Below are 13,960 nucleotides of genomic sequence, written 5' to 3' on the forward strand. Positions count from 1 at the left end.
AGCAGCTTCCGCCCCGATATCCGCACCTCTAAACTACCAATTTAACAGTGACAAACAACTAAAAAAGAAAAACAGCTCATAGACAGAGAGAGAGTGAAGGTGCAGCCACAAAAGTTCGCATCTGCACGTAAGTTCCCAACTAGCCAGATAGACCTGGTGCTTGACCATTTGCAGGATTCAGCAGTATCTTCATCATTTGTTCTCGCTTATGCATATTCCAATCCCGTCCAATCACCTGTAAAAGGAGGCTGCCTTTCACACCGGCACTCGCAAGTTGACTGGGTGCATGCATACTGCTCCTGAATGCACCTGCCTAACTCCACAAACAAGTCACATAAGATTGCCCGGATCCAGTCAATAAGGTGTGCAAGACTATATGCGGAGGGTGTGCTACTCTTCAGCTAGAGGGTTCAGGATCGCGTAGAGCAACTTCTTCTGTAACTGTTACATGGGAGGCGGTAGTTCGTGAGAGTTCAAGTCCGTCGGGTTTTGACGCAGAAAAATAGCTTCTTATGGCTCGCTCTCTCAGCAGCGGGGTGCCGGTGAGGACAGTGGCCATTAGGGTGCCGCCGCTACCCTTCTACCCTCGCACAGACCCCAAAGAGTTCACCAGCCTCAAAAGGTACTAGAGCAACTTCATTGCAGCTTCCGCCCCGATATCCGCACCTCTAAACTACCAATTTAACAGTGACAAACAACTCAAAAAGAAAAACAGCTCATAGACAGAGAGAGAGTGAAGGTGCAGCCACAAAAGTTCGCATCTGCACCTGATGAGGTTTTCTGTACTCGCACTGCCTAGTTTCGACAAGCCTTTCTGCCTAGCAGCCTATGCTGGTGACACAGCAAATTGTGACAATGCTCATTCAACAAACAAATAATTCGAAAAAGCACCAAATTTCCGCTTGCTAATTAAAATCGTCTCTCGGCAAGACGTCAGCAGAACAACCATGCAGGCGGGTCTCGGCATAACTTCTGTGGAAGTCCCTCCACTGTTCAAATCGATTGTCAATCGTTGACACACGTGGAAAAGAGTTTTCCATACTCCAGTAATGAACGAGGTGTTCGGTGGCTGTGCGGGCTCACGCGCTTCGACTTCAGCGTGAAATGAATCAAGGGCTCACTACCGTGGTCGCCTACTCTCTCACACTCTACCATTCGGACACTGTTTTCTACGTATCCCTTTGTGTGTGTTGATTCCGGTCTGATTTTGGAATTGTGCTCACCCAACGCATTAGACACTCGTGCGGCTCCAGTTATCCCGATGCTCGGCAGTAGGCTACGGGAGAAGCCATACAGTATCGGCGGGGATCTCCGGTGGTACCAAAAAAAGCCTATGTTTGGCTGATTGTACTCTCCAAATCCTAGTATCGGAGTTCTATGGAAGCATATGGTCATGCGTCAGCAAACCATATAGCTATCAATACAGCATTGAAACAAGGGACATGGCCCTTTTGGCAGCCTAGTGGAGTGTGCAGGATCCCAATATTGACCCTCGCGAATTTCCCGAAGTTCATAGCCATCAGTTCACCACGATCAGTTTGATATCGGGCTAGCGGAGTCGAAGTAGTAGTTCAGCGCAACTAACCACTCCAGGCACCTACGTAGGCAACTGAACTATCTCTTATAGGCGTGATAGACGCCCTAACCCCATAAATAGCATTCAGTTGTGACGACGCATTTGCGAGCATCTATGATTTTATCTCACTTGGAAGGAACTGCTGCTGCTGGTGCTGTTGGTGATTGCGCATTCTCCGCAGTGCCCCAGTGCACAGACGCATAGGACCGGATCCCTGGGAATTCAACATTTCCCTATATACATACGGTTCCATTCGCTTGCCTACTCGTTTTCGACTGCCCACCATGGCCATGCGATACTTCAATGGGTAGGAATTCACGGTTTAGCAGAGGACCCTCACGGGCAGCAAGAATCACTAATCTTGAACCGATAGTCACCGACACATGCTAACTTCAGTAGCAATCACGAGACCTCCAGGACCCTGTTGCAGTCTACGTATGTGCCTGGAGTGGCTAGTTGCGCATTGGACTGGTTCGGTGACGGGATACGCTTCATTTGTAGCACCCCGTTACCCGACCCTTGCTGCAAGACGACCGAACAAGGAAACGTGCTGAAGCACATGCATTATTATCTTGTGTGATTTCTGAGTACTTACTAGGCATATGAAACTGCTAAGCATTTACTTTGCCATCGGCAGCCGCGTGTGAACAAGGAAAACTACACCCACCAGCTGCGGGCAGAACAAGCCACAGCGTGCTACAACAATGGTTTGGGCTGGCTAACAGCGCAGTTGCATTCCTTCCCACAAATACTTGTGACCCTTCGAAGAGCTTTAAATGCGAGTTGGCCTCTACTGTTAAGTCTCTGCACAACGCTCTACACAGCAGCGATCAACGGAGCTTTAGCTCGTGCAGGAGTCCCACCACACAGGCGTCTGCCTTCATGCGCATGAAAAAATAGGTAGCATTCGCTCTTGTCCTATCGTCGCGTATACTTTCCCCCCTTTCTATTAAAAACTACATAACTGGGCCTCCCCTGCCGAAACCAGTAGCCTGCTCCAAAGCCAAGCCCCTACACGAGCGATGTAGCCGCAGACGCAGCGGCAGCGGCGGCTGTACAGACGGTCCCAAAGATGTAGAGGAAGATAAGTAGAGATGGAATTGTTTGTAAACGCACTTGAAAACAGAATAATCAGCCATATGGCCTCAACTAGTAATTAAGCTACTTGAGACACTACCTGAGGCGTGAGCAGCAGCTGCTGGAGCAAGCAGCTGCTGCTGCTGAATTACGCAGGCCCCGAGCAGCAGACTATTCGGTGGGGGCCCCTTCCCCTTTGATGCCCTGATTTACCGCGTATTTTCATTGACTTTCTCGTTATCTAGGGGCCCTTTATTCCCAGCAGACATAGGGACGACGTACGCCCGGTTATTTTCCACCCTAGCAGCAACTGCATGCGCCGCGGCAGCTGCGCCAGATACTGCAGCTTGAGCAATAACGGCAACAGGGAGTATATATTTATGCGCTGCAGACGAGGTCTTCGAAGGTCATTGGCATCTTTCTTCGTTTGGAGAAGTGTCGACGGACCCCCCTCACTCTGAGGGTTGGGGGGGCGCTGGTTGTTGTCTGCTGCTACCGGCGCAGCTGCCACATCGCGTATAGGCTTCCCCGTGTGGACTTCCAGTTAGCTGCAACACATCAGAAAGCCATGAGGGGTAGAGCCTTCGGCGCCCCTCGCCCTCAGCTGTGACTTCAGCAGCACCAGCTGCTGACGCAGCAGCCGCAACAGCAGCCGCAGAAGCAGCCACAGCAATAGCGATGGAGCTGCCGCCGGTGCCGCCTGAATTTGATGCTCTTGCGGATGACTTTATTTCTGCACTCGGTACAATCCTCTGTAGCATTTGGAACGGGTTGGGAAGAAGGGGACTGTGCAGTAATGCGGCTCCGGCCGTTTTAGAGTGTCACCACTATTGGAGCCTGCGTGAATGTGTGCGTGCGCTTTCCAGGCCCCAATGAGGAGCGGTCGAGAGTTCGGGCGGAGGCATTTGAGCACCTCCGCGCTGCCATTCTCGAGGCCTTCACAGATTTTAGGGTCCTGTGGCGGCAGCAGCAGGAATTACAGGAACAGCAGAGAGAGCAGCATCTCTTGCGGCAGCACCATCAGCAGAACCCGCCCACGCGCGGCGGAGAACAGCAGGAGCAGCAGGAGCAGAAGCTTTTATCTCCGCTGGAGCAGTTGCGAAAGGAGAAGCAGCCACAGGCGACGCTGTGGGAAGGGCAGCACAATGTGGCGCAGCAACCGGGGGAGCAGCAGCAGGATGGAAAGCAGGAAGATGATGCTGCGACGGGAAGTCATGAACAAGTGCCTTCTAGCAGGCGACAGTTTTTGGGAGCAGATACAGTACTGCTCCCACCGGAGGTCCTGATGCATGACCATGATCAAGAAAAGAAGCAGGAGCAGCAAAGGGGAGCTCAGCAACAACAGCAGCAGCAGGAGCACGACAAGCGTCTCTATAGAGGAACTTCAACTTGCTGCAGGGCCCGCACGGACTCGCCCTCTTCTTTTTTCTCGGTGTCTTCATCTCCTTCGCCCACCGCAACGGGAGCAACGCTAACGGGAGCTGCTGCAAAGGCAGGAGCAACAGCACCTGAGTGGCGCCCAACGCCGTCATCCAGTCTAGAGTTTGAGAAGGCAACAGTGCTTCCCTCTTCGTTTCATGCATCAGCAGATGACCCCAACAGTAGGAGTAGCAGTTCAGGCCTTGGCGTCAGCAGAGTGGCAGGCAACAGCAGCGGGTGTAACACATCGGGCAACGGCGCAAGTAACAGCAGCAGCAACAATGGCAGCACAAGTAGCAATAGCAGCAGCAGCAGTAATAGTAGCACTACTAGCTCAAGCGGAGCCAGCAGCAGTGTGCGGTGTTTATCGGACATATGTGTGGCTGTTCTGCGTTACGGTTCTTTTCCGTTACTCACTTACCTGCCCGACGGAGATTTGGATGTGGGAGTTATAACATTTTCTCCAGAGACAGGGGTGGTAGAAGGCGAAGAAGAAAGCGAAGCTTTTCTGGTTTATCTCCACCTCAGATTTAGACGAGGTGACCTGAAGGTCGAATCACAGGGGGAGAGCTCAGACCCCCCCTGCGGGGATCCAGTAGGATCCGGGGGCCCTCGGGGCTCTGGGACACGGGGCTCCAGAGGGCCTCGCATTCGCAATGTCCACTTGGTAAAGGCAGACGTGAAGATTTTGAAGCTTGAAGTTGACAGTCTGGCTGTGGATTTGTCGGTGAACAAGGTGAGTAGCTGTAGAGTACAGCAATAACAGCACGGTCACAGAGAGTTGTGCAGCGACTGAGCATCACGGACACGGGCGACAAGACAGAGGCGCACACAGAGGAAGGCAGCGCAATTGTACGAATGTGAAGTCGTGTGGAAAGAAGAGGCCCTGAGAGTTTGTACCGTATGCCTGTAGATCAGTTTGCGGTTTGCCTCACAGGTAGGAGGCTGTTGTTCATTAGCCCTTCTGGAACTCCTCGATCGCCGCATTGGGCGCTTTCACCTCTTTAAGCGTTCGGTGATCCTCGTTAAGGTGAGGGAGGCTCTTGTTTGTTGCTGGATGGGTTACTGGCCACGGGTTGCTCCGGCTTCTTCAAGGGGTATCGGTACTGCCTTGGGCTGCTTCATGCTGCATCATGCTGCATGGTCCAGTGCGCGAGCACAAGAGATACGGACTTCTGTGGTGGGGGCGTCTTTGCTGCGAATTTGCTATATTTTCCATCTGTTGAATGTCGGCTGCCCACATGTTAAGAGCGTTGGGTCTGCTTCGGCTTCTTCAACTTGCGGTGTTGATCTGTTTCTTCCTTCTTCTGTTGCCTCCCAGTAACGCTTTTTAGTGCGAGATTCACGAATGTCGCGGATTATAGCGTTTTATGCGTTCATTGTGAATGTGTCCTAGGCCTGGATGGCGTACGAGAGCCATTTACTGGGTAGTCGATCCGGCCTCCTGGCATCCTACTGCCTGGAGGTACTGGTGTTGCATCTCTTTTCCTGTCTCCCGCCATCAAAGCTTCGAAGCCCCCTTCAGGTCTTGCAGGCTTTCCTCTCCTACTTTTCTAGCTTTGATTGGGCAGCCTTTGCTGCGACTGCGGCGGGGCCTCTCCCTTTGTGGCTTTTGCGCCTAGCGAACCAGCAGCAGCAGCAGCAATTATTGCTGCTACAGAAGCTGCAGCAGCAGGGGTGTGAACCTCAGCAGCAACAGCTGCAGCTTCAGCAGATGCCGTTCTTGAATGAGCTGTTGGAGATATCAGAGCAGAGCAGCGGTAGCCAGAGAGACGGAGATCCGCGACTCGAGCGTCTGGCCTTCGTCTCGCAGCACATTCACCCCGAGAGGGGATTCTCGAGGGAGATTGTCACAATACACGTTTGCAAGTGTATCGCGAACTTTGCCTTTGTAGAAGAATGCAGAAGACGGTGAGTTCGGTATCCTATTCTAGCACAGGGGCGAACGAACGTCATGGACACACACCCAGGCAACTTGTGACTGATGGGACAGGCCCGAAAATGCATAGATTGGCGGAGACAGAAGATGACAAATACGAAGAAAATCATTGGGGCGGGAGCATGCTTGTCAAGGGTGGGCAGGGGGTCTGCTGCCTTAGACGAACAATTGCACAACAAGCGGTAGCTGCACAAATTTAGGACCGCAAGCAAGAGCTAACAGGCTTACACACTGTTTAGGCAAAACGGTAGACTTGGCCAGGAGGGTACATAGCATCGCACTGCTTGCATAGAGACAGCGCATGCCTTTCGGAGACGGACCTCGACAACCATTGTTGCCCATTGCACTGGAGATAGGCCGGCAAATAATGGAAGAATTCACACAGGTCTTGAGAAGTGCTTGTGGGCTTATCGTGATTTTCTTTGGATTGGCGTGACTTTCACTGTGTCGCTTGAACTGGTGTCCCGTTCTGTACTCCCGAACTGTCCATGCCATATTTGCCTCCCTTGTGTATTTTTCATACTAGTACCTTTCTGGCTTTCCATGCTTTCGTTTGACATCAGGGAACACGAAATACAGAAGTGGACGTAGCCCGCAGTGTTCTGCGCTGTTACGGTACCGGTGTTTTGTGCAGGTTCCGCATGTGCTACGGAGGCATGGGGGGCCCGTCACGTTTTTCAGGGACTTCCCGGAGTGGGCAGGCCTTTGGCTGGCCGGAACCCAACTCCCCCACTGCGTTCCACAGCAGCAGTAGCAGCAGTGGCAGTGGGCGCGTCAGCGCCCCGACGACTCCCATGAGCCGGTGGTCTCAGCAGAGCGGGCGGGGCACTGGGAGCCCATGTGTTCCTCCTTACCATTCGCGCCCGGCGCCTCGTTCTGGTGGTGCTGGAGGCTTCACACTTCGGTGTATCAATGTAGTGGATCCACTGTTGAATACAAACAATTTGGGGCGGAGTGTTAGTGAGCCTGCTTTCATTAGGCTCGTGGATGCTCTAAAGAGGGGGCATGCCACTCTCACCGCAGTGCTGCAGCGGGGCGACAAAGGAGCCTTCCAGTCCCTGGTGTTCAAAAACAGTTATAGCTATCTGCAGCGACTTCGACACGAACAGGCCCAAGAGCCACTGATCAAGCCGCTCATCCTCCTCCGGCTCAACAGAGGACCCTCCCAGTACCCTCGGGTGGCCCTTGAAGATGACAGGGTACCTTGCCCTACTAGGGACCCGTATGCAGAGTTTCTAAAATGTCTTCATTCGAAAACAGGGGCACCGTTGGAATTGGGTGAAGCGCAGAGTCCTTCGGGACAGTGTGTGCATTCGGAATTGTCGTCACGAGGCCCTCAGGGGGTTACCAGCTCGGCAGAGTCGCAAGGCAAAATATCAGAGGGTGCCGAAGATGGACAACACACTGACGGGGGCGGGAAGGAAGGGCTTATTAGGTCCCCGGAATTCGAGGAGCCCGCACGTTGCCCTCGCGCAGCGGCAAATCACTCACCAGGCCAGCAAGAGCAGCAACAGCACCAGCAGCATCAACGCCAAGATCAATCAGGGCACAACATTAATTTGCAGCTAGCTGACGAGGAGTTAAGAGGTCTGTTGGCGCTTTGCCAGCTTTTGTGCAAGACACCAGGGGAGGGGAACAATTCTGGGGTCTCTCCAGCAGCGGCACGTAACGGGGGGGCCCACCACGCGTGTGCATCTCTAAACGCGTTCGGGTCGCGTCTTTGCATTTGTAGCCATCAGAATGCTACCCCTGCAACAGTAGCAGAGGAGTGTGCTGTTCCTCCGTCAAGCAGCAGTGAAGCATCGGCTGGGATGGCGGAAGAAGCTTGGGTCGGGGGCTCGACAGGGCAGACGCCGGGTCTTTCTGAGGCAACGCTACTTCCTATCGAGGCAGCAGCTGCAGCGGAAGCAGCCATTACAATTCAGATCCTCCTTCCATATTGCACCAGAGGGTGTAGGCGAAACAGCAGCGCTGGCAGTTATGCCAACGATGTGAGGACCGCTGGCGGCCCACCGTCTATAGGATCACCTAGGAGTGCTTGTAGTCTAGGGCGCACCTCGTGGGACACTCGGGGAGGAGGGCATAGGATGGGAGGGGAGGGGGTTCCACGAGGCTCCAGAGGTTCTTACAACGACCGCCTGAGGAGAGCCCACCCTTTTTCCCTCATGCGTCATAGGGCTGGCGGGGGGAGGAATTCCCTGCAGCATCAGCAGCAGCAACACCTCCTCTTGCAGCATCTGCAGCATCATCACCCCATGCATGCACTCCCTCCAAGTCGAGACCCGTACTGGCAATCGGCGCGGCCATTCGCAACCCAGGGGACGTTGATTGGAGCTCCCTTGGAGGGGCCGTCGCCGGCTACAGCAGCGGCCCCCCAGGGGCCCAGTGGCGTGTCTCATTGGCGTGGAGAAGATAGTAACTCGCCTTCTATTGTTGGTGCACCTGCTGGAGAGGGATCCCCGGCTGGAGGAGTTGGTAGGAGACGTGCGCATGGAGGAGTTGCCCGTCAAGGGTGCCAGGGGAGCGCCGGCAGCTCTGCCATCTATCAACAGGGCCGCCATATCACAGCATTTTCGCCAATGGTTATAGCAAGGGGGCAGCCACCGCAGCACGGCCGAGGGTACGCCTCGAATTCAGGTGTTGGGATGCCCCGTCCCATGGAGTCAAAAGAAGCAGCAGGACTGCCGAGGAAGTCTCTTGGATGGAACCAGTACGTTCCTTTGGGGGGACCTGGTGAGCTGCAGCGCGATCAGACTGCCACCAGGCATGCTGTGGTTTTTAATGAGGAGCGGAGATGCAGTAGTAACAGCAGCAACAGCAGCATCAAGAGCAGCGTCGCCGACTCCAGAGTTCCCAGAGAACGGTGTGAGGGACCTGTTGCTTCAAGACTCGGACAGCAGCAGCTGCTGCATCAGCAAGATTCTCCGACCACGGGGGGCTCCCACGTTGCACCACTGAGTGGGCAACAACGGCCCGCAAGTCCTCCTACACCTACAGGGAAGCAGCAGGACCAGCAACAACGGCACCGTGGAGGGAACCGTGTTGAGCAAGGGGATGTCCGGGCCTCTGTTGCTAGCGACATCTCGGAAGATGTGGGGGAGAGCGGGCCGACCAGGAGTGTCCGTAGGCGCTCTGGTGACTGGACCTTCAATGCAGTTGCCAGCAGCAACAGCAGCAGGAGCGTGCAAGCTGCAGGCATCAGAACACCTCACAGGGTTCCACAGCAGCAAGCTGATGCTCAAACACCGCAGTGGGGGAATGAAGGCGGTGTGTCAGGGACTCCGCCCACCCCGAGCAGCTGGTCGCGCCAGCATCAGCTGCAGCAGGGAGGGAGCCACCCCCGTGGTGGCATTTCGCTCCCCTTAAGGAACACCAGAGGAGGGGCCAATAATGCGGTGCTGCAGGGTTTGGGGTTGCATGTGGCGACACCTTCTGCTGCCCCGAGTAGAGTTGCTCGCTTTCGCGATTCCGGCCCAAGACACGGGGGGACCCCAGGGGGTCCTACATGGAACATCCCAGAACCGCCTCAACAACCCCCGCCACCGCCCCCTCCTCCGCCTGTCACTCCGAGTGGGGCGTTGACAGGCGTAGAAGCTCAGGCGGAAGGTCCTCGAGGGCCTACGCATAGGCGTAACTGGGCTGCTGTTGTAGGGGCTCCCGCTTCTGGAGTGTCGACTTCTAGCGGGGGCGCTCGAGCCCGGGGCATCCCTGCTTCCCCGCCTGCAGCAACAACAGCAGCTTCTGGTGCTGCTCCTCCTGCAGTCCCCCGCCCGGCCTCGGCTGCAGCTGGGCCATCATCGCCGTCTGTCTCAAGAGAAAATATTTCCCAGAAATCCTCCTCAGAAGGGCATGCCCGCATCGGGGGTTCAACGGATGACGCTGTAGAGGCTTCGTCGGCAGCAACAGCAACGGCAGGAACACTAGGAGCTTCTGTAGAGGGCTGTTCGCAACATTCTGAATGCCCATTACCATCCAGGGGATCTGCGGAGGTCAGGAAATCGACGCCTCAGTGGGGTACACCGTCTAATGTTGGGGCATCTGCTCAATACCCTCAGAGCAAAGCAGCAACTTCTAAGTGGGCAGGTGGTGGCCCCTCGGGTGGCTCGCGTGCGGCCTTTTGGGGACCTCGCACAAGCACGCAAAGCGCAGATGGGACCTCTGGGTTGCCGGAGCAGGCGCAGCAACAGCAGTGGGATGGTTCATCTACACCGCCTTCGAGAGGCCACTCCTGGGCAGGCGACTCAACTGGACTCTGGCGACCGGGGCCTCCTTCCTCTGCGGACCTATCGGGTGGAGGGATCGCCGCTGACGGGCGTTCTCATCCGCCTTGGGGGCAGTCTGCGTCCCCTATTCCAGAGCGAGGCCTTCCAGCAAAACAACGGGAGACTCCATCTTTAACCGGCGATTTGCTCTCCCTTAAACTGGAGGATATAGCGCTCCTCAGCGCAGCTGACAAGGCGAAGGCCTTGCTTGTGGCCAAGCAGCAAGTCGCAGTCCTGCAGGATGAGGCGGAATGGCGGGTGAGTCTTAGGAAGTTGAGGCGTGCATTTCTTGCTGGTCCACTGCGGGTGCCGCTGCTGATTCAATAGTGCCAGGCAACCTCACGTTTGCGCCGGGAGTGCAAAGTGAATTAATCTACCAGTGGTCAAGTGTATTTATTATCTGAGTGCAGACAGCCACGAGTAAACGGGAGCGGAAAAAGTCCTCAGCCTCGGGAAGACATGCAAAGACCCAATTGGCGCATTTGCTTGCGGTGCAACAGGTGACTAGCCAACCCCCCCATATCCCCTGATGTCCCTTCGAGTGCACAACCGTTGCGGGCCCAGACCCATATAGCGGTTGCCAGTGCTGTTACCGTCTGTTTTTGTTTGCTACAGCTGCTGCTTCAACAACAGCAGACACACCAGGAGGATGCGGAGGCCACAGCTGACGGGCAGCAAAGACCCACCCAGACAGACAGCTTAGAAAGCATCAACGAAACACGAAATTTGGGTGCCGGAGTGGTGAACTCCACGGGTCAAAAGACTGGCCCTAGAGCTGCCGAAGGGGCAGCAACCAGCGCGGCAGACATTCCATCTTAAGCTAGTGCCTGAGTGCTCTGGATATTGAAGCAGCAGGTAGGGCTGAAAGCCATCTTCCGGGGTATACTGCTCTTCCGCTGATGCCGCCAGTGCCGATGCAGGTATTAGCAGCCCAATCGTTACCAACAGCATTTCCGTAGGTGGCTTGGTGTGTAACGGTGGTTTGAGGCCAACAAGCTTATTATCTGTAGGAGAATTCCTATGCTTGCTGGTCACTCGCCTTTGTTCCTTGCTGTGACTAGCTGAAGCCATTGCCATTCCTTCGGTTGCAGCAACAGCTGCAGCCGCTTAAGTTTCACTAAGAGTTTTTGAAGAGGAGTTTTTTTTTTTCTGAGGAGGAGGCTGTCGTGAGGAGTTCACTGTTAAATGGGACAATTATTTCCGTTTAATTTTTCTGCATTCTGCGGGACCTTTCAAGCCCTTTGTACCGTTTACGCTGAGACTGGAACAGTGCGCTACACAGCTATCAGCGGCACGCTAGCTGCGAACCTACGTGAGGGCAACTGTTCTAATTTCAGAAGTCTAGAAGCAAACTCAACATTCTGGCGATCTAACCCTACTAGTACGGACGGACAAGGATATGGGTCTTCCCTGGAAAAAAGGCAATGAAGCAAAAGGTTTTCAGGGTGAGAAACCCCGCCAATTTGTAGAAAGTAGTTATTACGACCTTAAGGGAAACAGACGGCTAGAGAGCACCAACATAGGAACTTTGGGTGCCAGATGCAATTCTGCGGATCGGCTGCCTGCCGACTTTACATTTGGAAAACACTATAAATCAGTGGCAACCATGTGAATACGGTCATGAAATTAGCACTGGCACGCACCAAGCATCTGCGTTAAAATAAGGTTGATGCTCTTAAGAGGATGGGGCCGTGGGGTGCAAGAACTCGCAAAACCTTCACTCAAAATGGTGCGAGTCCGCTAGTTTTCGCGGAAGCTGTGCACCGGTTCAGCGCAAAGAGATACTGCGCCATCGTTTATATACTTTGTGGACCTTCTGTGCGAATTCTATGGGAGGGGTGTGACTGTTCGCCTCTCCAGGAAAGCACATAACCACGCTTTCGAGAAATCCCAAATCTCGACAAAAATTCATGTATATGTCAAACATAATACGACAGTACACCCTTGAGACTGAACAGCCGTTGCTGTACCAGCGGATAAACTGGACAATGTATGGAATTGACTACGTGCCAAGGCTCACCCAGAGTGGCCTGCACGGATGGAGAAATGACTCTAGAAAGCCAAGGCTATATACAGACCAACCCCAATAGCGACGGCAAGCACTATAGTTGAGAGCGACCCCATGCGGGCTTTCTCAGACATGCGGGTAACGGACATGGAACAATATATGAGAGTCAGAGTGCCGACCCACCCAAGGGTGAAAGCAAGCAAAAGCTGAAGAATCATTAGCCACGCAAAATTGTTAATAAATGGAGTGTTTTCCATCTTCATTGCCATACAGAAGGGGATGTAAAACACAAGGCGAATAAACGACGCGGCAATCGTGGCGTTGCGCGAAAGGAACAAGAAACTGAATATCCGGTGCAAACTCGTTAGTTTGAGGCACGAACGGCCAAGGAAATCTCCAACAAATTGCATTCCAAAAAGTAGAACCATCTTCGATGGACCTTTTCCTTCAAAATTGAAAGATACGGGACCGACCTTCGGGAAAAGAGAAAAAGTGATGAAGAAAACAAGAAACAGGCTTAACAGCTCCCAGAAAGAACCCCGCATCATCGTCAGCCAGGGCCTCGGCGGCAAAAGCGATTCGTCCAGAGTACCGCTAGATGCACTATTTTGGCGTCTCTTTGGCTCCTCAAGGTCGGCTGCAATTGTAGGTGTATCATCTTGCGTTGCCTTTCCATCGGATCCGCCATTCAATGCATTGTTTACAGACTGAACACAGACCTTTGCATTAAGGAAAACGTGCATGTAGACGATTGATAGGATGCACATAACCACGGAAATACCGCAGCAAATACAGCTGAACCACTTGACGTCGTTAACGTTGTCCATGTCGAACACGCCGTTCATAAGAATGGCAGTAACGACGAAGGCTACCAGGCCAGCAGTTGCCTGCCCTATCGAAGTCGTGCCCACATAGTTTCTTGGAAGAATTGCCGCCCTTGCAAACCCAGCGGCTTGCAAAGCCGCGTTGCATGTACCTAAAAGACCGAGAATAATGTGAATTAAAGCTATGCGGCAGGCAACGGGACCGTAGAAGAACGCCGGAGAGAACGCTCCCATGCACACTAGAGATAACACAAGCCCTCCCTGAATGAGCCAGCCATGAAGAGCTCCTACTTTGAGAATTATAAGGAGAGCTATAACGCAGAAAAGCTGGTACATGCCCAGCATGGAGTTGCCCAGCTGCTTCCCATCCAGAAAGTGGTGTGAGAGGACGGGCAACATGACAGCAACAAACTGAAATGGAATTAAAGTCATCAATCCAGATAAGGCGCAACCGGTTGCAGCCATCCAGTGTTCCCGACGCGTCATCTCTTCACCCCGCTTTGGGGAGGCGTCGGTGGGGCGATTCCCAGCAACCTCAGTTTCCGCTGCCATCGTATTGAATGGAGCAATTAAAAAGGAAAAAAAAATCCCAAAGAAAAACCGATTTAAAAGTATTAATTGCAACTATTTTGGTGCTATCGGTGAACACTGAGTTTGGATTCGGGGCACTCTCGAGGCAAGGGCGGGGGGCGTTGCAACACCACCTGCGACCGTGCACCATCGGTGGGCCCACTGCTGTTCTAAAACATGCAAAATTCCTCACAATCATCTTAAAAGCAAAACCCAGATGTTGTGCGTTTAGATACAGAATGTATAAATGGGGGGATAAACTTCCTACTTTAGGTGATTGCCGGC

The 13,960-nt window shown here is 53.7% G+C and overlaps 2 protein-coding genes across 2 annotated transcripts; one reads left to right on the top strand and one right to left on the bottom strand.

Moving 5' to 3' along the window:
- Nucleotides 1–3,331: 3,331 nt before the first annotated feature.
- Nucleotides 3,332–11,092, top strand: EMWEY_00026470 (hypothetical protein, conserved; the record flags this gene model as incomplete). The annotated part of the gene is made up of 6 exons (XM_013481166.1): nucleotides 3,332–3,395; nucleotides 3,520–4,808; nucleotides 5,010–5,102; nucleotides 5,469–5,983; nucleotides 6,646–10,531; nucleotides 10,889–11,092. The coding sequence occupies 6 exons, from the start codon at nucleotides 3,332–3,334 to the stop codon at nucleotides 11,090–11,092; spliced, it is 6,051 nt and encodes a 2,016-aa protein (XP_013336620.1).
- A 1,233-nt stretch (nucleotides 11,093–12,325) lies between these two features.
- Nucleotides 12,326–13,657, bottom strand: EMWEY_00026480 (adenosine transporter, putative; the record flags this gene model as incomplete). Its single annotated transcript, XM_013481167.1, has 1 exon — nucleotides 12,326–13,657. One exon carries the CDS (start codon nucleotides 13,655–13,657, stop codon nucleotides 12,326–12,328), a length of 1,332 nt encoding a protein of 443 aa, XP_013336621.1.
- Between the last annotated feature and the right edge of the window lie 303 nt (nucleotides 13,658–13,960).

Source organism: Eimeria maxima, genomic scaffold (genome assembly GCF_000499605.1).
Source record: "Eimeria maxima Weybridge genomic scaffold, Emw_scaff287, whole genome shotgun sequence".
NCBI classification, from domain to species: domain Eukaryota; phylum Apicomplexa; class Conoidasida; order Eucoccidiorida; family Eimeriidae; genus Eimeria; species Eimeria maxima.